Genomic DNA, 23833 nt, shown 5'->3' with positions numbered 1-23833 from the left:
GTTAGTTAAGGCAGTTTTTGACACGTTAATCTTGATGTGTTTTAAAAGCTGACAAACACATTCCTGAGGCAGCCCAGAAGGACGACTCAAAGACGAGGGACACACTCTTGGATGTTCACAGTGGCTTCATTGTACCCAAAACCAAGGTCTGCACAATAGATGTAAGTATACATGAAATAAAATGTGCTGGGTTTTTTAATGTAAACGGTGATGAAACACCCGTTAAGTAATATCAAAACGTGTGCGATTTTTCAGATTAAATAGGAAAGATTTGTCTCACAGCAGAAATGGAGCAGATCAAAGCAAACTTGTTTGTGGTGACTATTTAAGAGCAGCACTTGAGTGCCCAGAGTAAAGTTAGGAACAGGCAGGCTGATATAGAAAAAATAAAGTATATGATTATTCTGATTTCTCAGCAATCTGCTATAGGTATTCTTCTGGGTAAATAATTCTGCATATTCAGGTACAAATGCTGTATTTCTTATGACATAACTTGATCATTTTAGAAATACTTAAAGATCTGTTTCACAGACGGAGGATTTTACTTCAGGAAGGCTTGTCATTGCATATTCAGTATTTTTCTAGAAGGCTTTGGATTCAGATTGCGTTGCTTGTTATATATGCACAAACATTTCCCTCTCTTGTCTATCCATAACAAAATATTCTTAAAAGTTAAGTGGTTGTTAATACATATATCTTAATCTTTGTGCTAATTTATCTTTTAAAGTACAACAGAAAAATCTCAATATTTTATAGTTATTTCCTGGTGCAGTGGATTTTCCAAATCAGCGTGCAGTCAGAGCTAATCAAGGTCATCATCACACAGATATATTTGGCTGCTTTAGTCTGATGTACCTACATTAGATTTACCCAGTGGAAATTTTGCCTATATGTGTACAGCCATCATAACAAACCCCAGTGCTGGCAGCTTTGTGGGACACTAATGTATGCAGTGGGATAAAATTTTTTAAAATAATATCATAATGTAATGAGGATTCCTTACATTTTGTTATTATCTGAATATGTGGGCAGAATTAGCTGTAGAACTGAGAAAGGCTTGGCCACTATTACATTGTCTTTGGAGTGAAAAATTCAAGTTCCTTAGTTAGAGAACCTGTGAATTTCCAGACCTCCACAGTGCACCAGAATATGGAAAGAATAAGAGAGGGAGGCAATCCTACCGCAAGTAATTCTATCTTGGTCTGATCCTTCAAACTGGAGCTGAAAATGTTCCGTCTGAGATGCTGAATTCTGAGCCTGTTCACAGGGTCAGGTGTGTAATTTCACATGCTTATCTCACAAGGAGAAAAAGTTTGTATTAAAACCTGTGACTTCATACATGAATTTGGATAATAATAGTGGGTTTAGTACCTGGCATCTGTGACATACATACATTTTAACAGACCTGTAAATATTTTTAAGATGTGTATGTGCTGTATTTTGCTTTGTAATAAAGAAAGCTGACCTGAAATGATTAGTGTTAGAAATCCACATCATTTTGATTTACCTTAGTGGTGGAAGACTCATCAAATGTAGAATTTTGGAAAATCCGAGTGATACTGCTTCAGTATTTAATATTCTAACTGAAAAGGGCAGGTACTGAGGATTCAGTACAAATTTTCTACATTCAAACTCTTAGTTAGCCAGTTAAGTTAGAGAGTTACTATTTAAAAATAATTTAAAATAGCCTACCTAAAATTTATTCCTTTTTCCACTACCTGGTTACTTTTGGCACTGGGAGAGTTATCATTTGCATTAATATTTCATGTAAAAGCAAGACACAAATCCCACTAAAATTCAACTGCATTTCATTTGGGAGTACTAGCCTGGCTCTCCAATGATCAGAAAGCTTTCTCTCCCACAGTTTCCATTCCCAGTACTCAAAAATAAAACAAAAAAGCAACACATTTCTTTTTAATGCTTTAAAAGTAATAATTATCAAAAAGTAAAAAAACCCAGAGTTTAGTTTCCTTTTAACTGATCCCACTTTTGCCATATTTTGCAATCTCTAAGCTTCTGAAAGTTAAAGAAAGAGGATAATGTTTCAAGTGTCATCCCTAATTATGAAATAAATCCACAAGGAAAACAAATGACATCATGCTTTTATCTCTGTGTATATAACTGGTGTAATTGAAAGACCCATCCCTTGTAAACATCTTCTCCTGTGCAGTGTGCCAGGATCCAGGGTGGGCGTACAGTGTTCTGTGTGTGCACGCACACCTTCTCCACTGTTTTCATTAGTTCTTGCTTAGTTCTTGTACTTAGTTTTTTAGCAGGAGTTGTTAAAGCCCTCAGAGTGATCCCAGAGGAGCCCTTGGGTGCTGCCACAAACACAAACAGGTATCAGCCCTGGGGTTGTGCAGAGACCAGTCCCGTGGTCACAGCACCGAGCTGAGAGGGAGAAGCACTCAGCACAATTCCCACCTCAGCTGCTGACTGTCCTGGATCTCTGTGCCTCCAATACCACATCAAACAGTAGGAATTCAGCTCCATTTTCCTCCACCACCTGTCTCTGTCACCTCATAGGCTTCGCAGGCCCTTGCTGTGTGTTTGTGCTCAGCACAAAGCATCTCTACCTGTGGGTTTAGCCCATGCCTCAGGCTGACTGCTGCCTTAGTGGTACACAGGAATAAGTCTCCCCTTGCCTGCAGCCATTCCAAGGGGCACAAGATGAGCCTCTCTCATGAACCCAGCTTAGCTCCTGAAGGATTGAATTTGCCAACACTAAGCCTTGACTACTTCCTGAGAACAGTGTGTTCCAAAAACAGTGACTTGCTCCTCACAATTTTACCAATCAGGTGGCTCAAGAACAGGGAAATATCCAAGACAGTGTGAAGGCATGCAACACAAACTCTGCTGGCTGACACACACAGTATAAATATAGTTATTTTCCTTTCTTTAGGGAATGTATCGTTCTCAATCCAGTTTTAGGATTACACTCTAATCTCAGTCTCTGAGCAGTCTGTGCCCACGTATCTAGGATTAGAATTTAGCCCCACAGCCTCTCCAATGGCACCTTACTCCAATTAATAAGACATATTTCATGCTCCTGTATGATATAATGTTAGTATAATTGCTTTTTTCCTTTCCAAAAGTTATTTATTTTGCTGACTCTGGATTCTGGAATAATTACAATCTATAGTTTTATGACTCTTAGCATAGATTCAGAGCAAGAACCCTTGATCCTACAACTAATAACATTAAGACTATTAATAATATTGGAATATTTATCTGTTTTTTAGAACAGCACCTGGTTTCTCAAGCAATCAGATGAGCTTTTTCTAAAAGGGAAGCCAATGGAAATGTAAATGAGATTATATATCTCATTATATATCTCCATTCATATGTTTAACTCACAAGCATGAATACATGTTCATATTACACGTTTGACTGATTTATCTGACACAAATTTACCCGAGCATTTTAAACAACATTCAGCTTCTTCCAAACAGTCTGTGGAGCCACTGCTGAAGTACACTAAACATTGACTTTTAAGAATGCTAATTCCATGTGTTTGATGTAAATAAAAGCAGTAATAGTTAATGAAATTTCAATGCATTTACCTAAAAAAACAGGTCTTCCAACAAGTCTATACTATATACAAGACTAAACTGTATTTTGCCAATGCAATTGATAACATCAACACCTAGACTGCTATAGACATTTTGAAACTGTTGCATGATCAGATTTGCCAATGCTTCTGGTTCATGAAGTTCGTGTCTTGCCACTTCTCATCTAATAAATTGAGACAGAATTAGTCCTGGGTGAGTGGTTCTGCCTGCTGCCAAGAAGGGTTTGCTAAGGGTAAGACTCTAAAGGTAGAGATTAACTTGTCTTCATCCCTGTAATGTGCTGTACAGCCAGGATTTGTGCAATAGGATCAGAGCAGAGCCATATATGAATCTAACACTGGACAGCTGGTGTGTATGAATTTATATGAACCCTGATGCCAGATTTTGAGCTACTCTCAAATCCCAGCTAATAAATGTATCAGAAGCATACTTTCCCTGTTCCCTCACAGATCCTCCTCTGCTGATGTGGTTTGTAATATGCAAGTTGTTATGAAAATAGTATGAACCTAAACCACCCTAAATTTGACCTGCAGGTCAGAACCCCAGCTAAGTAACTGAAAAAGGTGTTTTTCCAAATGGAATAACATGGATTAGTGAGGTTCAGCACCTCCTCCTGACACAGAGTTACATACAAATCTTTATATTAGGTTACTAAGCTATTTATCCCACCTTATCATTTCAATACTTCACTAACAGGAAATTCAGGGAAATAAAGAAGTAATTTAAAACAGATAACACATACATACAAAACATGTCCTTTAAATTAAGTTTGGACCATACTGATATTTTGCCATTCAACTTGGAAAAAGAGATTTGAATTCTGGTGGGAATAACATCTCAACTTTATATCACAAATACCAGAGTTATTTTTACACATCTGAGAAGAAATCCAAGATAAGTTAGATAGGATTGATTGGCACACCAATGAAAAAAACAGAATGATTTCACGAAGCAACTCCAGTGAAAACCTCATTAAGGAAGCAAACCCTCCTTTTGGCTCATGATGATGCAAAAACTGGGTCAGTGGAAGCAGTAAGCTACAGTTTTAGTGGAAGAAGATACCAAAGAACTTTTAAATCATATTATTCCATTATTTTTTCAATACTATATCTTTTCCATACTACATCTTTCTCTTCAAACCAACAGACCGCGTAGTCTGTCTTTGCAAGGATAAGTTGTTTAACTGATGCACGTTGTCTGAAATGGTGGTCTCTGAATCTTGGTCATCTGGTGGATAATAATTATCAGTAAATATGGATCACTTTGCTGTGGATGCTGCTGTAATCAGTACCCTACAATCAGGGAAAATACCAACATTTAAAAAAACCTCATATATAAAAGGAAGTTTTAAAGAAAGTTCTTACATAGTTTCTGCTTCAGCTCTGAAAGAAGGCAGTGTGAGACTGCCTGTCAACAGCCACTGTATCATCCTTCACATCCAACAAAAAATCCAGACTTATTTTGGGAATTGCACAGACTACACAGAGAATACCACAGTGATACTGGTGCTCCTGGTTTCTAACCACTTACTGCTGCTTGCTTTTGGATAGATATCTGTCAGAACAGGCAGGGTATATGGGATCCCACATGAGGGATTTGGGCCAGAACAGATGGCTCTTTTCCTATTAGGTTTTCCATGATTCTACAGTTTAAAGCTGCATCATATAATTTCAGTCACCAGTGTGATTTTAGGGGGAAGCGTAGAAGTTCTAGGAAGGCCTGATGAAGACATTCCCCCAGAAAAAAGCACATTCACAACCACGATTTAAACAGGGGACTGACACATGCTAGAAGATCCTAAAGAGCAAAAGTGGCACAACTTGTCAGTTATCTGACAGACAAAAATCTACCAGTATTAAAGTTCACTATTAATTTAAATTTTTTTCCCCTGATTTACAAGAATAAAAAGGTTAAAACCTCCTGGGTCTTTTTTCCATTATGTCTATCTGAACCTCTGATGGTTTCTTTGCACCTTCATATCACAGAATCACAGAACAGTTTGGGTTGGAAAGGACCTTTAAGTCCATCTAATCCAACACCCCTGCAATAAGCACTGACATCTTCAGGTAGACCAGGTTTCTCTAGTCAGGTGCACCAGGCAAAGGCCAGGCTGCAAGAAGGGCAGCATGAAGTTTAAAATTTCAGTTTGTTTTGCAGAGTATTCAATACAGATTCTTTATCCAAGAAAGGAAAACACCTAAGTGGCTACTGAACAACATGGTATGGCAAATACCATCATCCCAGTTACCACCTATTTTTTGAGCTGCTGAAAACTTTAGTCCAGCATTAAATCGCTTTAGTACTTAGCTTTAAAATGCTTTAGCAGCTCAGAAGCACTTTGGCAGCTCAAATGCTCTTCATGAGGCACCCAGCATCCTAAATCGCTTTAAGTCTAAAGTATCCTAAAAAAAAAAGGCAAATGGAAACATGTCCAGCAGCACACGTTCAGATACATATGTCAAGAACAAAGGCCATGGTGCTGGTCTGGGATTTGACAGACTTGTCTGCTGCCAGGACGACCTGAATCTTGGCAACACAGAATCCAACATCTACATTTACAAATGTAAAGCACTTTTTATTTTGGGGAGCACCAGTGATTTAGTCCAAGTTCAGCCTCTACTTTCAGTCTAAATGGCTGAAATGACTCACTTGTTTACCTTTTGGAAAACTGATTTTGAGACTAAGTATCTTCACCATACCAAAGAAATGGTAAATTCCTGAGGCACATGAGTTAGATTGATATCTATAACTTAAATTATTTTAAACTCATCAATAGGTCAAAGGTAATAAAAGAAGTTGTAATGATAAATCTAATTTATAAATGGCTTGGGTAATGAAATGAAGGACTTGGCTTTTATCTCATTTTTGGATAATGAACAGTGCTCCTGTCTTTGCATTTCTCCTGCTGTTATCTCTACCAAATGCTGGTTGAACTCCTGGAGCTGTAAGTCTCTATCTACAGGATGAGAACACTTCAGCATTACATTTCCCTTCTTTCAGAAGACAGAATGAATCCATTTCATCAGAGCTAAATAGGGATGGAAATTTAACTCCTTACTCAAAAAAAAGTTTTTAAAATCTAGTCATTTGCTGTGCAAGTCTAGTGTGAGATGAATGTACAGATGCTTCCGCTGCTGCCTTTGGAGCCAGCCTGCTCCCTCTGCCAACTCCTCAACTCAAAGCATTCCATACAGGATAGCTTTTTAACATCCAGGCTCTGGGTTACAGAACTTGCTTCCTTTATAATTACTAATTATATATATATATATATATATATATAAAATGGTATATATTAATTATATATATAAATTTACAATTAATATGAGTCTTACTGGTTTTATCACTACAAAACATGTTCTTCTATATTTTTACTTCATTTGGCAGGCTTAAGGGGCTGATGTCATTTGGAACAGATAATTTCTACCATTTTTTTCCATCTGCTTCACTTAGTTTACAGTAGACAGGGCTCCAAACTATTACAATTCTGAAATTAAACCAAAGATAACTGCCTTCCTAAGTATGAGCACATCACTGCTCTCAGAGCTGCTGTGGGACACCAGGGGCTAAAGGAAAAGGCTTGGGCTTAATCACATCCTTTTAAGCAGGTGTTATTTCCAGCATCCTGATTTTCCTTGCATAATAAGATCCAAGAACACTGAACAACTCAGTGTATACAAGGGCAACATTTGCATTGTCCTGAAAACTGGAAGTTTCTACATGGAAAACACTACAACCCACGAGCAGTGAAGGGTACGGCTGTGACCGGCAGGACCAGCTGCTTATCTGAGAAACAACCTGCATAACCTGCTCTGTTTCTCGTTGTTGAATGCCTTATTCCTCTCTTTGGTGCAGCTGCTTCAGTTCTTTACATCAGCAAAGTTGTTGCTGTCTCCCTGCAGCATGACGCCCAGGGAGCACATGAGGAAGATGTCCATCCTGGGGGAACAGGGAACACTGGAGGAAAAGCACCTGTACCGACTGGCAGGCGGCATGGCAGCAGGAGGTGAGCAGCAAGGAACCCACCTGCACACGTGGTTGTAGGACTGCTGATATCTGTACAAGCTGCAAGAAACAGCCAGCACCAGGTTTGGTGTCTTTAAAAGGTGTTTCAAATTTATCTTAGGAGTAACTGCAGAAACACTTCTTTTAAAGTCATTAAAAAGTTAACACAGAGGACTCCTGGAATTCAGTGTTTGATTAAGAGATGCTGAGCATCTGGAAGACAAGTGAATGTCACACAAGAGCTCTGAACAAAAGCCACAGCTGGACATTATGATGTTCTGGCTCACCATTGTAGGCTCTTTTTTCATGGCAATGTCGGTTCCACCTAGTACGATTTTTCTAAAAATGAAACTGCATTAGAAAGAAAAACCCTCTCAAGCAGAGAACTTAACATGCATGGCTATTTTCTTCTCTTTCATAGTGTTATATGAATTATTATTCATTGTAATTTGTCCTTTGGTACACTTGACTGAGCACATCCTGTTTATTTTTACTGCAGTTCAATTGCATAAATCTACATTATTTAAACGAAGTAGTTCAGGTGGCAGTGAAAACATGTTTTTAATTGCTGCTATTAAAAAAAAAGGGTGTGATTTTCACTTGAGGAAACAAAACAAAACCTTTTTTTTCTGGTAAAGTTATACTGCAGCCAGAACCACTTCCCAACTTACCCCACTGACAGCAGAACTGTGTGTGCTCTGTGTCAGAACTGCGGCAGCGGCAGGAGATGCTAATGAGGAACCAGCTGATGGCAGTAAACCCGCAGCTGATGGGGCCGGGCCCGCAGAGGATGCAGGCGATCCCCGCCCAGTTTGAGCCGCGACTGCTCGACAGGTACCAGGCACTGTTTGTCTGTACCAGCACTGCAGTTAATCATGACTCTGTGTGTGCTGTCCCTGAGGTTGTAAAGATCTTTGGTTATTCTTAACTAAACAATATCCTCTGCATATCTGGATGTATTTTTTTTTTCCTCTCAGAGATCTGCTACCTTCAACTGAAATGATGGCCTCAGCTGACCCCAGACAAATCCATATAGCATCCCACCTGGGACCCACAGTCCCACAGCACCCGAACATGCCAAACCTATTGGCCAACCGTGTCTACCAAGGCCCAGGTAACAAAGCACCCCCAGCATTCTGAGAAGTGGGAGCATGTGGATCAGAAAGCAAACTGCACGCACTAGTTTTCCATAGATTTATTGGTAGTGTCAGTAACAGTTAATTTTATTTAGAAAAACAGTCTCAGTAAGAAGAGGCAGCCTGCTCATCAGAGATTCTAAACTGTGCCAGTTTAGGTCTAAGCATGTCCATCCCAGCTTTTGTTAAATATACTGTTTTCAGAGTCTTTTGCATGTTTTTGTTCACTCCTTTTCTTTTTGCATTTTCACACCCAAAAAAACGGCTATAGCTAAAAAAGAGCTTCTCAACAACACTTTTACACTACATTTTATCCTTGCTCTTATATGAGCTTTGGCTGCTTTAATACTGATCATATTCTCTAATGATAATATCCCATGCCACTTAATTCATGTAGGGCAAATACATGTCCTTTTTAATAAAAGGCTCAAAATTACAGGGCACAGCTCCAAGGGGAAGGCTGGACATCACAACTATGGCACTCATGTCATGTTGCACACAAATTTACATATTACTTTATGCAAAGTGAGCTTAAGATTCTTTATTTGAGATGAGCGAATGAATTTTCAATGCCACACCAATCTACCAAGAAAAATGTCTGACTTTAGCTTTTTTCCCCCCCTTAACGTGGATCTCAAATAAGAGATTCCCTCAAGAGGAAATATCATTTAAAATTACTCAGCCTCCAGGCTTAAAGCAGTCTTGAAGGAGCAGGTTTGCTTTGCTCAACTGATGGCTATTATTTTCTGAGCAGTTATATGTACTTCAAAGTCGTAAGTCACCAAATAAAACCACCCTGCTGTCTCCTTCATTTATGGTTAGTGGCAGGTATTCCTAATTACCAATCTGTTCCTGAAAACACCTGATGCTGTACTTCATGTTCCTTCTACAAATTCCCACTAAAACAACGACTACAATTAGGATTTAACTTGAAATCCTGTCACCTTCCTGGTGAAGCCCGCAGCTGAAAACTTACAAAGCTTTTTAAAGTGTCTGCATTGCTTTGGGGTTTGTGCATTTGCATGAGGAAACAAGTGAATTTAAAAAAAATGTTTCCCCTTCCCTTTAAGGATACAGCTTTCTACAACCAGAATCCATGGAAGCTGTGGCCAGAAGACAAGAATTGGTTCAAAAGCAAAATATTGCCAGGTAATTAATAGCAAGCTTTACTCTGAGATGCATGCCATGATTAAAGCAGCAAAGTGATTGGGATTTTTTTCAAGTCACCCAGAGAAGCACAGGGTCCTTGAGTATCAATTAAGGCCTGAAGCTACTGACTTTCTGCTTGCCCTATTGTGCTTTTATTCTTAAAATGATACAACAAAAATAAATAAACCCCTTAGCTTGGTTAAGGAAAAAAACAAGGTACAGCTACAGCCCTTGAACTGTGGATCCAAACACCCTGAAGTTACAAAAGTTCAGAAACAAATTCAAACTTTACAGCTGTGTGATATCACACACAACACTTTAAGCCTCTGCAGCTGGGCCCTTGGGATGAGCAGCTGTGTCTCCACCCTACCGGGGTGGGCAGCTTTCCTAGTTCAACCAAATAGTTGGAATATCAGAATGACTGTAGAAAGTCCAGTTATTTGTACCAGTTTCAGTGTAGTCAGTAGCTGGTTAAGAAACCACCAGTGCCTTCCCTCATAGCCACACCATTTCCACAGAGGAACTCTACCCTCAGCTGCTCCTGCACTGGGCTGTAGCACAGTACTCAGTGGTAGTGTCCCTCACACAGTGAGACTAAGAGCAAAGAACAGAGAAGTTCTTTATGTACATCTGAAAAGAATTATGACAGAAGTGTTTTGCATTTCTCAGTCAGCAAAGCTCGATTACTGAACTCCTCCAAGCACAAGATGTGCATCAGCAATGTGTTTCCTATAGCTCTTGCCACATGGCAAAAACCCTGAGAAAAAACAAGTGAAATAACAAGCGGCAAACATGGCCATCTCATATACCCACAGCCACATCAGAGCTGGTCCTACCTGTTCAGGCTCTTCCCTCAGCCCACCAAACAGCAAAACTCCAACACAAAACAGCTCACCTAAACCTCAAAAAACTTTTAACCCCCATTTTTTGCCACCCTGGTAATTTCTACTCTGTTCACACAGCTTTCTGCAGCACAGGTCATCTTTAGGGCTGCACTTCCTCCTTTCAGCTATTCCAGAAGTCAGGTGTTGACAATCTCCTGCACTTGGTGCAGCTGTGCTGCTGAGCACCTGGGCCCAAATCCTTGTTCTCCAAGGGACTCTGCCTCATCCCAAAGCTCTGTCTGCTGGTCCTGGCAGGAACAGACTATCTCAGCTGGAGGAGTAGGCAGGAATGTAATGCTTTCTGCTGTTTATCTGCACCTCAAGAGCTGAGTGGGAGTAGTGACAATCAGGCAAAACGTACAAGGACATGGTACACAGACAAAACACTTCCTTTGTATCTCTGAGAGCAGAAAATCAATAACTTGGATGTTGTTTCAAAGATGAAAAGAAGACAGAGAAAAAGCCCTGAATGAAGTGATCAAATAATTCCTCCTCAAAACAAAAACCTGCTTTTGCCCAAATTATTTTCCTGACAATTTTACACTCTCCTAAAAGTCAGACTTTCTCTGACCTGTTATCCTCATTGCAGCTTTAAGAAAGCTATCTAGGTGCACTTTAAAGTGCTTTACTTCACAGGCTCTTTTCCAAAGATGCAGAAATCCCAATGAAAGCTCCTCAAAGCTCCTCTAGGAGCTCTAGCTTTCTGTTTGATCACTGGCCTGGCTCCAGAGAAAGCTGATGCCAGCAAAGGTTGGTACAGCAAAGACAAATACTACTACTTGTATTCTCTGTATCCCACTGGTAAGCCCTCCTACCTACTATGACAGGAGCAGGAAGCTGGCACAGACTCTGGAGCATTTATCCACAAGGAAGGAGGTCAGTTGAACATTTCCCACCAGGATCTCACCCTTTCACACCCTCAGAGTCATGCTCAGGTGCCAGGCACTGTGGAGAGTTACTCAAGAGACTTAGCTTTAGCTTATTCTGAATGGATGCACAGGTTTGATAGATTAAATCATTCTAGTTCTTTATCATTTACAGTATCACTGGAATTTTGCAGTTTTCAGTACAAATTTCTGACTGATAATGTAAATCAATTGTTTTCTTTAGTTTTCAACACTTATGACCTGGGAAACAATTTTCCAAATCCCAAGTGAATATAATCACCATGCCTGGAACAGCAATACACAAATAACACTTTTTCTGTCTGAAGTATTTTCTAGAGCCATCACACAGAAGATATGCTTTCTCCTTTTTTAACTCACTCTGTGTATCTGACAGCACATTAAATACAGCCAGGTTTGCCATTCCATATGCAATTTGTGCCCTCTCACACACAACAATGTAGCGGAGAGACAAAACAAACAGTACCCTTGCATATTCCTTTATCTGAGTTTTAATCTGCTGCTGAAAAAAAAAGGTGATGAAGGAACTGAGCTGCCCTAACTGCTCGTGCTCTGTGTGTCTCTTAGAATGGAAATGGAGATGAGTGCTATTTTTCAGCAAAAGGAAATGGAGAAAGCCCACCGGAAAGGACTCCTGGGCCTGGAAGCCCCTTTCCTGTACCACGGGATGCCAGCGAGTCCCATTGCTTTCCGTGGCAGGCACAGACTACCTGAAGGGCACCTTCCCAATGACCTGTATGTTCATCGTACCACCCTGGATGAAATCCACGGCAACACCATGCTCATGGCAACCAGCCCATACCCGCCAGTCACCACACTGCAAAGGGAGAGGGGACGCCGCCCAGGGAGAAGAGCTGGAAATCACAAAACTGCCGAGGGCAGCGCCAATGGCACAAAGAACCAGGCAGATGACAAGTCCACAGACTCTGCCTCAGCTGCAGTGGATGATGAGAAAGAAGACAAGAAAGAAGTAGAGGTGGAGACACCAAACAAACATGAGCAGATCAAAACCCAGACTGAGCCATCTGCAGTTGCCAAAAACTGTAAAGAGTTTGAACAAGGCTTGAGAAAAAACTGTGCTACTCATGAAATTCCTACTGAAACCACCAGCTGCAGCAACACAAATGAGAAGGAAGCCAACAGCTCCTGTGCTGCTTTTGATGACAAGTACCTGTACCCTTCTGCAATCCCATTCTCAGCATTACCATATGGATTTCCAGTGCCCAACAACCCATTGCTACCTTCAGGTTTGTCAGATCTCCAGATTACAGTTACAGTGGCATGTTGATATAATCTGCTATTGATTTGGTCTCTCAATTATTCCCTCTGATGTAAGTGAATTTTTGGTATGGTAGAGTCATTGCAACTAAAAGTAGAATTCCAATGCTGCAAACAGTAATATCTATATTCAGTTCCTGTTTTAAAAGGGAATTTCAATTAAAATAAAGAAAATTGCTGAATGAAGTTGTGAGTTAGCCTCTCTCTTCAGCCCACAATTTTTCTATATGTCCTAACTCACAGTAGGCACTAAGGACTAGCAAAGGCTTGGATCTGTTCTACTGAAATATTAGTCAAATCAAAGTAACAGTAAAGTCTAAAGAAGAAAAAGCATTGGATAATGTACTCATCAGAGGAAGTCCTGCAGCATGATTTATATGTGTAGTGACTGGTAGGTACAATGCCAGCAGTAAACAAAAGAAGCCACCAAAAAACCCAAAAGACCTTCAGAACCAGGTTCTGCTCATTACCCGGTGATTTTACATCTAGGATTCCTGTATCTGCCTGTTACTACACCCTGTTGTTAATATATTAGGGTCTGAGAAGGTGTAAAAATTGTCATGATAACAATAATTTCCTCCTGATTTGCCAGCAAAATTCTACCAACATAACTTCTGTGTTTCCTCCTCAAAGGAACTCATGGCCTTATCCTGAATGGAGAAGACATTTCTTCCATCGAAGACATTCGCAAGTGGACAGTTGATGATGTGCACAACTTCATCGTCAGCCTCCCAGGCTGCTCAGATTATGCCCAGGTGATTATAAACATTCACTACATTTTCAGGTCTTTAGGACTATCGGGATTTAAATGTCAGCAAACAAATGTAAATGTGAGCGGATAGTTGATTGTCCCAAAGTTGCAAATATAATAGTAGTTTTCATTGTGCAGTTAGGAGATAAATACAAAGATAAAATGGTAAAATTATTATTTCTTCTTTTTATTGTTTAATCCTCAGAGTTAAGCATGAAAAATAACAAAGTCTATTTTATCACACTATGATGTGTTTTATTATTTCCCCAGATATTTAAAGACCATGCTATTGATGGAGAAACACTTCCACTGCTAACAGAGGAACATCTCCTGGATACAATGGGATTAAAACTTGGACCAGCATTAAAAATCCGCTCTCAGGTATGACCATTAAATATATGCCAAGATGGTGAGTCACAGAGACATGAAAGAGCCAGAAGCTGATAGGAGGGAATTTTTCCAAATTAAAGCACTTTTTTTTCACTTGTAAGGTAACTGCCATAATACTGGGAGAAAAGAAATTACTCCAGCAAAATTTGCTTTACTTCTTTATATATTACCACAGCACACAGGGACACACTAAGGAATATGACTATACATTTTTCAGGAACAGACTGTCCCTCGCTGTTTGCAGTTTTCTTCCTTTAATTTCATCCATTAATATCAACCCTGTGTGTGTTTCTGTTGTTGTCTGGTTCTTTTCCTTTTCTCTAATCCCTTGTACTCTCTCACTCTTCTCTCATTCCAACCACCTTCCCCAGTCCTGGCTGGCAGTTTGCCTCCCCTCTGCACTTCAGGAGCAGGAGGATCCTGCTGTCAGGCCCAGCCATCCTAAGATGAGTATTGACAAGCTCCTTCCACAACCCGGGCCTAGAAAAATAGGAGAGAGAGAAAATGGAAGACACTTTTTTCCCAAGCATCTGATAACCCTTTGAGATGACTGGGATGTCCCTGGCATTGCTGCACCAGAGTCAGGCTTGATGTTTAATGGCTTTAACAGCAAGAAGTAATTGCTGCAATTGTGCCTTTGTCTTTACAGGTGTCCCGACGTCTGGGCAACGTGTTCTACATGATGAATGTCCCTCTGTCCGTGCCCCTGCCTCCTGCTCCAGGGAAAGCCTCAGAGCAGCCCTCTGACATGGCCTCCCCTCTGCACTGCAACAGCAGTGGTGACACACTGGACAGTCCCTGCTCCCAGGACCCAGAAACCTCCCAAGCAGTGGAACAGATCGTTTCAGAAAGCAGGGAAAATCCATGTGACACAGCTGGAACTCAGGCTGACTTCCAGATGATTGCTTTCCAGAAAAGTTGAGCTAAGTCCAGGACACAATGTGTTTTTAATAATACAGGAACCTCTAGTTACAAAAGTGTTTGAGAAGAAGCTATAGCCTGAAACCTCAGTAAGGCCGCGGCTGAAGGAAGTAAGCTGCCAATGCAGCATGAGGAAGTGTTGTATCTGAAAGGCATTAAAAAATGCAGCTACACGTTAGTGCAATTACTTTCAAGTGCAATTCATTGGAAACAATACCAGTAGGGTTAACAGGTAAATTGAATTTTTCATTGAAGTCCAGGGTCATCACTGAAAGCTACCAGAGACTCAGAGTGCACTGTATGTCTTACAGTGTGTTCCAGTGGGCTGCTGAGAAACTACACGGAAAAGTCACGGCTTCCAAACATAGCTGACTTCTGCTTCTGTTGAACAAAATTTATACAGAACATTCATATGGAATTCATTGGGAGAGTATGGAATTGCCTGCAGAATATAGAGAAATACATCCCAGACTCAGCAATTTGAGTTAATCCATTGCTATTCCAGAACAAAGCCTTTCTAAGTGCCTGGCAAGGGTATGCAGCTTATAAAGATACACAGATTGAACAGGAAAATACCATGTTTGACAGTAGTTTTAATTACTCCGAGGCATTCTTATCACCAGGGCTGGAATTTGCTTTGCGTGACTGCAAGATGAGATGAGTCACCATGAATGAAGTTGTGGCCATGAAGGCCAGTCACCGGGACAATGACATTCCCTGCAGGCAGCAGGCTCAAAGCCACCTGGTTCCTGCCAGCCTCTGCCAGAATGCCCTTCCCATCAGCTCACCTGGACAAGCCATGGAAAGCCCTTCCCTCAGCAGCACGTTTAGTGTTCTTTACTTTGGAAAAGGCCATCATCTTAGCCTGAAAGCTCCCTTTTCTCTGGAAAAATATGGTTTCCCCTCACTTCTGCCACTGATGTGACAGTCATTATCTCACAGCACACAAGAACAAGAAATAGAGCTTTTAGCTAAGGACAAATCCCCAGCATTTACTGTGATTCCTGTGTGACTTATCCTTGTTCCCTTTTTAGGGGTTTGGTCCTACACTGGTTTTCCACATAGACTTTGGAAGTCAGTACACTTCCAGTCTCTTCCTTGCAAGAACTCTTCTTTACTCCAAAAGACACACAAATATCTTTGACAAAATCAAGTTGAGGGCTGATAGACTGTGGACCTGCTGTATGTTGCTACTTTAGATTCTCTCCCCTTAGTTTAGTTTGAGTGGCCTCAAGTACTTAAACCCCAAGAAGTATGAAGCTGTTTAGATGGTGAGTGGCTAAACACACGAGGAGGGGAAGTATTCCCATATTCTATTATTTTACTTTAGCCAGAGATAAATTGTTTTATATCTTTGTTATATTTGTGCACTAGATAATATGGGATTAGATATTTGCAACAGCAACCTCAGATGTCCATCTTACCATACTGTCCAAACTTTGCAGCCTTTGGAAAAATGGCAAATATCTGTATTCTTTTTAGCACATGAAACAGTTTCTAACTTATTTTTTGTACAATTGACAATCATGTTGACAGCGTCACTTATCTAATTAAAACAGTTAATGACTTGGTTTTCAAATGGCATCCTACCTCCTCTCTGTGTGAAATACTCGACTCAATCCGCATGAGACCTTCTCCACCCTGGAAGAGGAATCTGTGACACTGTTCCAGGGGAGTCAGGCCACGAGATGTCGCTGCAAAGCTACTCGAGGTCACCTGCTGCCCCTCCGGAGGGAAACGCAGCGCATCTGAAGTACCGGGGGCATATTAAGGGCAACGATATGAAGAAACTGAACTTGTTTTCCTAAAGCAACAGCAGAAAATCTTGACTTGAAGTCCCATATGCCAGGGAGGAAGGACTGAAACGTGGTTCTGAAGAGTGTGATTATTTTTGTAAATGGGTCAGACATGAACAATGCCAAAAGCTGAGAAAGTTGGGATGCAAAGTTTGCAGTCTTGTATTACTTCTGCAATTAAAAAAAACTCCACGAAACATACAATCCTTTGCACATACTGGGCTCTTCTTCCCAAAATGACAAAAGGAATTACTTTATAGCTTCCTGTACTGGGGGCAGATGTGCTGGAGCAGCCAAAATGCAATAAGCCCTGAACGGTAAACAGCTGTGAAATGAAATAGGAAGGAAAGGAATTTACCTAAACAGACATAATAGATCCTATTTCTAATGGAGGAAATACCGCTGGTAATGAATGTTTCCTCTCCTACAAACGCTTCAGAGAAAATGAAAATAAAAGGTAAAAATAATAAAAAAGTACATAGAATCAGTAGACAGACCAGTATTTCCAGACTTTGATGTGTTTTCAGGAATTGTGTTTATGTGTAAACACTGAAGTTTTATTGACTCTCGTGTTCTTTTTTGACATTTATTGTTTATTCCAGCTGCAAAGGGGTTCAGGTAGCAATCACAGGTACCTAAGGAAGCTGGCAGAACTCTGCTTCCTAATGACTTTCTGGTGCCTGTGCCACAATTGCATTCATTTTTTCTGCCATGCAACAAAAATCCAATGGGATGCAGATTATGTGTTTTAATACGAGTTGCATCATTAGAAATGTTTCATTTAACATCTACTGCTGCATTAGTCCATAGCAGTGATGCAGTTAATGAAGAAGAGAATGTTTTCTGCGAGGTGTTGTAGAAGTTCCTGATTTTGTCTGTACTTCCACTAAATGTGTGGGCTCCTAGGGACAGAGATTTCCAATTTTTAATTTTTTTTTTAATAGGGCCAAGGTTAAAGAAAAGATTAATAAAAACGTACAACAAACATATAGGAAAATGGTCCTGTACCATAAATAACAGATTTAGGAAAGTCCTGAAGAGGAAGAAATGTCTTTCCTACAACAATCTGGGTTTCTGGCCTCATGTAGGCTGCAGATGATGATGATGTGGAATACAAACTCACATGGACCTAAACAGATAATTCTCTGATCAATTCCCCAGGTGAAAAAATCTATAAAAAATGCTATGAACATACCAAAGTCATGCAGAATTCCCATCTGGTCCAAGCCAGGCAGTCACTCTAATCCAGCACACAAACACAAGAACAGACAAGTAGGTCCATAAGGTGATGGTATTTCTAACTGACCCATACCCGTACCACCAGCTACTTTATAAAACTTTATCTTCTAAGACTTTATACAATTGTGAATCTGCCACAAAACAGTTTTCAAAATGTTAAATTATCCTTTGAGTGTGAAACAGAAAAAATACCCCCCTCTGGTTTTCAAAATCACCTCTAGTTTTAAACTCTCTAGAAATGTCTTGTATTTTTGACTTTCCAAATACCCTCATACAAAGTTGATTGGTTGTGCAGTGTTTTGAGTCACCTTCAACATCAGAAACTTTTCAGAAAAGCATCCAAAACTAGATATAACTCTTGTTTTGGTACCTTGCCATGGTAATGTTCTACCTAAGCCTTTTATTATTCACTGGAAAATAACAAGTCTACTTTATGAGGCTGAGTGTTCATAGAATTACAGAATTGTTTGAGTTGAAAGGGACCTTAGAGATCATCCAGTTCCAAATCCCTGTGTTCATCAGGGTTCTGCTGCCTCTGATGGTTGGTTTTGATTAGCTCTTCATGCTATAATAAATAGCTGTAGTTTTATTGCTATGGCAATTTCAGTATAATAATACATGTTATATTAAGAGAAAAGCTCACCTCTCCTTTCTCATTTGTTTAGGCTTTGGGGGGGTTTTGCAGTTTCCAGGCTCCTTTCATTCTTTGAGAAGGCTTTGCTCCTCCTATCACCTGTACTGAGGCCACAACAATTACTCTGTTGACTCGGTCCTTATGCTGTCCTTTCCTTTGTCCCATTCCTAAGATAATCCAAGTCTGTTTTTTCCCAGACAGACATGAATTCTGCTACTATCCCCATGCTCTTCTTGAACCACCAATTTCCCTGTTGGTGAGGAGGCAAATCTTTAATTCAGCCCAGAGAAAAAAGAACCTGTTGTCTATGTAGTATAGAGAATGATGCTGTATTTTTCCCCATAGTACAGCAAAGACATGAATAGACATTTTGATTCATCAAAATTTAAAACCACAGGTAGCATCTCTGTGTGTGAGTTATTGACATAAAGATCAACCAACCAAAATGGCAAAATAGAAAAAGCACCACTGACCATGGGAAAAGAGAAAGCATCAAACCAACCTGGTCCTTTGCTGCAGCCTTGGCTCATTAACCAATCTTTGCTGATTACCTTTCAGTTCCAAGGTTCCAACAGCTCTGCTAAAGGAGCACTGTGCAGCTGGCATTCATGGGACTCCAGCAGTCTCTGAACACTCTGCCCTGGAAGATGGTTTGTAAAGCACTCATTGGCTTCTAGTTCAGCCTGTTAAATGGAAGGATGCAAACTCGAGACTTGCATCCTTATATAAAAAGTATTTTTAACTCAAACACTTGTACTCATAACAAAAAATCTGATTTTATAAAACAATGACAGGTAGTTTTTTCTAAGGCTATACCTTAAATATTATAATTCTTATCCTCCCCTCCTGCCACTGGCAAAAAGAGATAACCCAAAACCTCAGCTGGTTCTTCCAGAAAATGCATTGATGTATTTTTCTTTTATGTGTCCATGTACATCCTCACTGACTCCAGCATGGTCTGATTGACAGTGGTCTTTAGAAAGAGCTGATGTGCCATCCCATGTCAGGAGAGACATATCCTTACTCAGGCTCACAAGTTATTGCTTAAATGAAAATATATTCTTTCAATGAACAAAGCTGGTATTAGAAATAGGTGCAATTAATTACAGAAGAAACAGAGAAATTAGGTTTTAGTTCAATTGGATTTTTGTCAGTTATATGTACCAAATAATTCTGGGTTGTGTAGAAATGAAAAGGAACTTTCAAGAGTGGAAGTATTTAAGAACTTTCTTAGTGAAAGATAATCATGGAGATTTGTCTAATAAACCTTTGTTATTCTGCTAAATTAAAAGCTAAGTGGCTAACTAAATATTTATAAGCTTTTGAGATGGAAGTGACTCAGGATATGTCTACATTGGAATATGTTTCTGAGTTATGACTCATGTATTTGTGGGTGGATTTTATCTGAACCTTCCTTGACAGTATGTGATGCTGTGCAGCACAAGGCCCATATTGTTTATATTCTGAGCCCATTCAGTGTTGAAGCTGACTGGATGAAAAGGGAGGTCACTCCAGAGCCTGCAGCGTGCTACCATCTGTAAATAATCTAGGAAATGGCTCCTAACAGAATTTCCTAATTTCCTTCCTTCCTTCCTTCCTTCCTTCCTTCCTTCCTTCCGAATTCCGAATTCCTTCCGAATTCCTTCCGAATTCCTTCCTTCCTTCCGAATTCCTTCCGAATTCCTTCCGAATTCCTTCCTTCCTTCCTTCCTTCCGAATTCCTTCCTTCCGAATTCCTTCCTTCCGAATTCCTTCCTTCCTTCCTTCCTTCCGAATTCCTTCCTTCCTTCCTTCCGAATTCCTTCCTTCCTTCCTTCCTTCCGAATTCCTTCCTTCCGAATTCCTTCCTTCCTTCCTTCCTTCCGAATTCCTTCCGAATTCCTTCCTTCCTTCCTTCCTTCCGAATTCCTTCCTTCCGAATTCCTTCCTTCCTTCCTTCCGAATTCCTTCCTTCCTTCCTTCCTTCCGAATTCCTTCCTTCCGAATTCCTTCCTTCCTTCCTTCCTTCCGAATTCCTTCCTTCCGAATTCCTTCCTTCCTTCCTTCCTTCCTTCCTTCCTTCCTTCCTTCCTTCCGAATTCCTTCCTTCCTTCCTTCCTTCCGAATTCCTTCCTTCCGAATTCCTTCCTTCCTTCCTTCCTTCCGAATTCCTTCCTTCCTTCCTTCCTTCCTTCCTTCCTTCCTTCCTCCCTCCCTTCCCCCTTTCCCCCCTTCCCCCCAAATCCAGAAGGATTATCTGTGGGTCCAGAGGACAAGCTGCTTGCAAGTTCATTTGTTCAGAACTGACACTTGCTTTGACTTCGAGTGTCTCTCCAGCTGTTTTGCAGAAGGCTGTGTGACTCCCCAGGTAATTAGTGACATGCTTGCCAGTAATTCCATTGCCAGCATGTGGCCTTTTCTTTCTGATGTGTCTGTAGTTGTGGTAACCCCACATCATTTTATGGATCCAGAATGATTGAACCCAAAGCAATCAGACATAGCACAAAGGCCAATAAATTGACAGGAATAAGTGAATACAAGGGTATAAGAAAATATGTACCACAGAGTAAAACACTACCTAATTCAGTGTCCTGTCCCGGGGCCCAAGACATGATACCTAAAGCAGAGCATAGGAACAAAGCAATAACAAATTCAGGATAATTCCTTTATTTCCAGGGTCAAACAGACAAAGAGAGGTGATGTCTATATTTAATAGTAGCTCATGATGCATTATTGTTCCATCAATGTATCCAGCTGTTTTTTGAGCCAAGCTTCCAGCATCCATAGTGCTGTATTAGATCACACAGCTGGGGTAAAGAAGAGGGAAAAGAAGTTAATGAAATGCTGTTGGTTTGGCTTCAGTTGAAAGAGGAAACCACTCCACCAGTATGCAACATCCTTCTCAACAGTAGTTCTGAATCTACTCTAATCACAATGGCAGTTGGCCCTTTAGGGGCTGTGACTTCACTGCCTGCTTCTGAAATGCTTCTTTCTGCAGCCTACCCCACAGCTGACAGACACTAACCTTAAACACAAGCTGTTTGAACCTTCATTTCCACTCCATGGCTTACTTGGAATTCAGCCACTTGCTTCTCTCCTGCTCTGCCATACCTATGACTGAGAATAAACTTGTTCCATGTGCAACTCAGTCATGATCTGCTCTTTGCTCCAGAGTGGTAGGAACTCACCATCCAGTGCCTTACACATTTCCTTGCCCATTTTCCATCCCTCAGTCCTTTCTTAGACATCTGCTTGAAGTGGTGGGTTTGTTCCCTGTGCTGCTCCATGCCCAGCTGTCCTGGGAAGAGCTCCTGCAATTAAGTGTTTCTCAAAGATGAATAAAAATTTTGTAGGGAAAAAAAAAAGAGATTAACCAGATATCCAAGGTGCTTTTCTGGCAGCAAACAGCTTGAGGTACTGCAGATAACACACCATGCCAAAAAACCTGCAAAATGAAGAGCTAAGCATTAAAGGTGGGTTTGTGAATCAGCAATAGATTCAAAGAGACAGAGGGCATAGAGGAGTAAGATCTTAAAAGATCCTGAAAGTAGAAGTATGAGGGATGATGACCCACCAGGAGGTGATTGCACCCTTCAGGAGGAAGCCAGAGTGCATCTCCCATGGAGCAGAGAGAGTTTCACAGCTGAAGCTCAGTTTGTGCCTGTGCAGGGAGAGCAGAGGGGTCAGAGCTACGCTGTGCCAAACCCCTTACTGCAGCCATCGTTTATTATTAGCAATCTGCAAGTTACAGATGGCTGAAACTTCTTCTGCAAGAAAGCCTCCGTGTCAGATGTACTTTTATGTTACTGTAAGTCAAGCACATGAAATAACAGTTAAAATTATTGCCAACTTAAAGCATGTATTTTTTAATAAATGCAGTCTGCCTACTTTTTACGAGGCATTGTTTTATTGTAACCGTAAAAACTTGCATTCCCTCTACCTAGAAGTTCATCTTTTGAATTACACTTTTCTAGTTCACTCACTCTGCAGTCAGTCAGCTTAATTTGTAACTTGTATAGATTTTCTGCCCAGCAACAGCAAAAGAAAAACATTCAACAGAAGAAGATGTCGTACCAGAAAGAGCACAAAACCTGGCACTGAAACTGAGGGGCAAATACATTGCTGGAAGCGTTTTTAGGTTCTTAATTGCCCAATTTTCAACCTGAGAGGTTTCAAATCATAGGAACAGGAAGGTGCAACACGATTTGGGGGGACTGGACAAGACGATGCAGCACTGCACATACTTTTCCACCCCAAAGTGTCAGGGTGTGGTTTGAAAACACAGAGCTGGGATAAATGATTATATATATTTGCTAACTCCAGTGACCTCATAGCACAAGTATGTGGGACAACCTCTGGCAAAAGGCCCTTCTGCTTTATATAGGTTGCTTTCTGAATCTAATTCTGTAAGTATGTGAAGAGGTCTGAGCAATGAGTCTGTTTAAAAATGTACCAGCTAACAAAGACACTGTATTGAGCATCTTTAAGGCCTTACACCCTATTTCGGTGTATCAAAATTTAACATAGATTTTTACGGTAAGAGCTGGAGCAAGGTCAAGGGCTGGTCAAGGCCTGAGGGGGGAGAGGGGCTGAGGGGTTCTTTTCAGTGGTGCCCAGTGACAGGAGCAATGGCCATAAACTGAAACACAAGAACTTCCACCTCAACATGAGGATTAATTTCTTCACACTGAGGGTGGCACAGCGCTGGAACAGACTGTCCAGGGAGTTTGTGGACTCTCCGTCTGTGGAGACATTCCAAACTCACCTGGACGCGTTCCTGTGTCACCTGCTCTGGGTGACCATGCCTTGGCAGGGGAGTTGGACTGGAAGATCTCCAGAGCTCCCTCCCGGCTTTAACAGTTCTGTGATTCTGTGATTCTGTGACGGGGGGCTGTGAAGAGAGGGCGGTGAGGAGCTGAGGGGCCGAGGTGTGGTGGTGAGAGCTGAGGGAGGTGGTGAGGGGTTGAGGCGGGATGAAGAGAATGAGGGACCGAGGCGGGATGAGGGGCTGAGGCGGGATGAGGTGGATTGAGGGACCGAGTCAGGGCGCTGCGGAGCGGTGATGGACCGAGGCTCTGAGGCGGGATGAGGTGCTGAGGGACCGGGATGGGACGAGGCGTTGAAGGGCGGAGAGGGGACGGTGAGGAACCAAGACGGGTCGGTGAGGGACCGAGGCGGGTCGCTGAGGCGCTGAGTT

The 23833-nt window shown here is 41.0% G+C and overlaps 1 protein-coding gene across 1 annotated transcript; it reads left to right on the top strand.

Moving 5' to 3' along the window:
* SAMD7 (sterile alpha motif domain containing 7) lies at positions 1–18251 on the top strand. Its single transcript, XM_032120209.1, has 9 exons — positions 1–161; positions 7472–7575; positions 8282–8408; positions 8552–8688; positions 9781–9859; positions 12216–12895; positions 13560–13681; positions 13948–14058; positions 14717–18251. Exons 2-9 carry the CDS (start codon positions 7473–7475, stop codon positions 14987–14989), a joined length of 1632 nt encoding a protein of 543 aa, XP_031976100.1. The 5' UTR covers positions 1–161; position 7472; the 3' UTR covers positions 14990–18251.
* The last annotated feature ends 5582 nt before the right edge of the window (positions 18252–23833 follow it).

The sequence above is a fragment of the Corvus moneduloides genome, chromosome 10 (genome assembly GCF_009650955.1).
Source record: "Corvus moneduloides isolate bCorMon1 chromosome 10, bCorMon1.pri, whole genome shotgun sequence".
Classification (NCBI taxonomy): Eukaryota; Metazoa; Chordata; class Aves; order Passeriformes; family Corvidae; genus Corvus; species Corvus moneduloides.
This window is presented reverse-complemented; position numbering and strand designations above follow the sequence as displayed.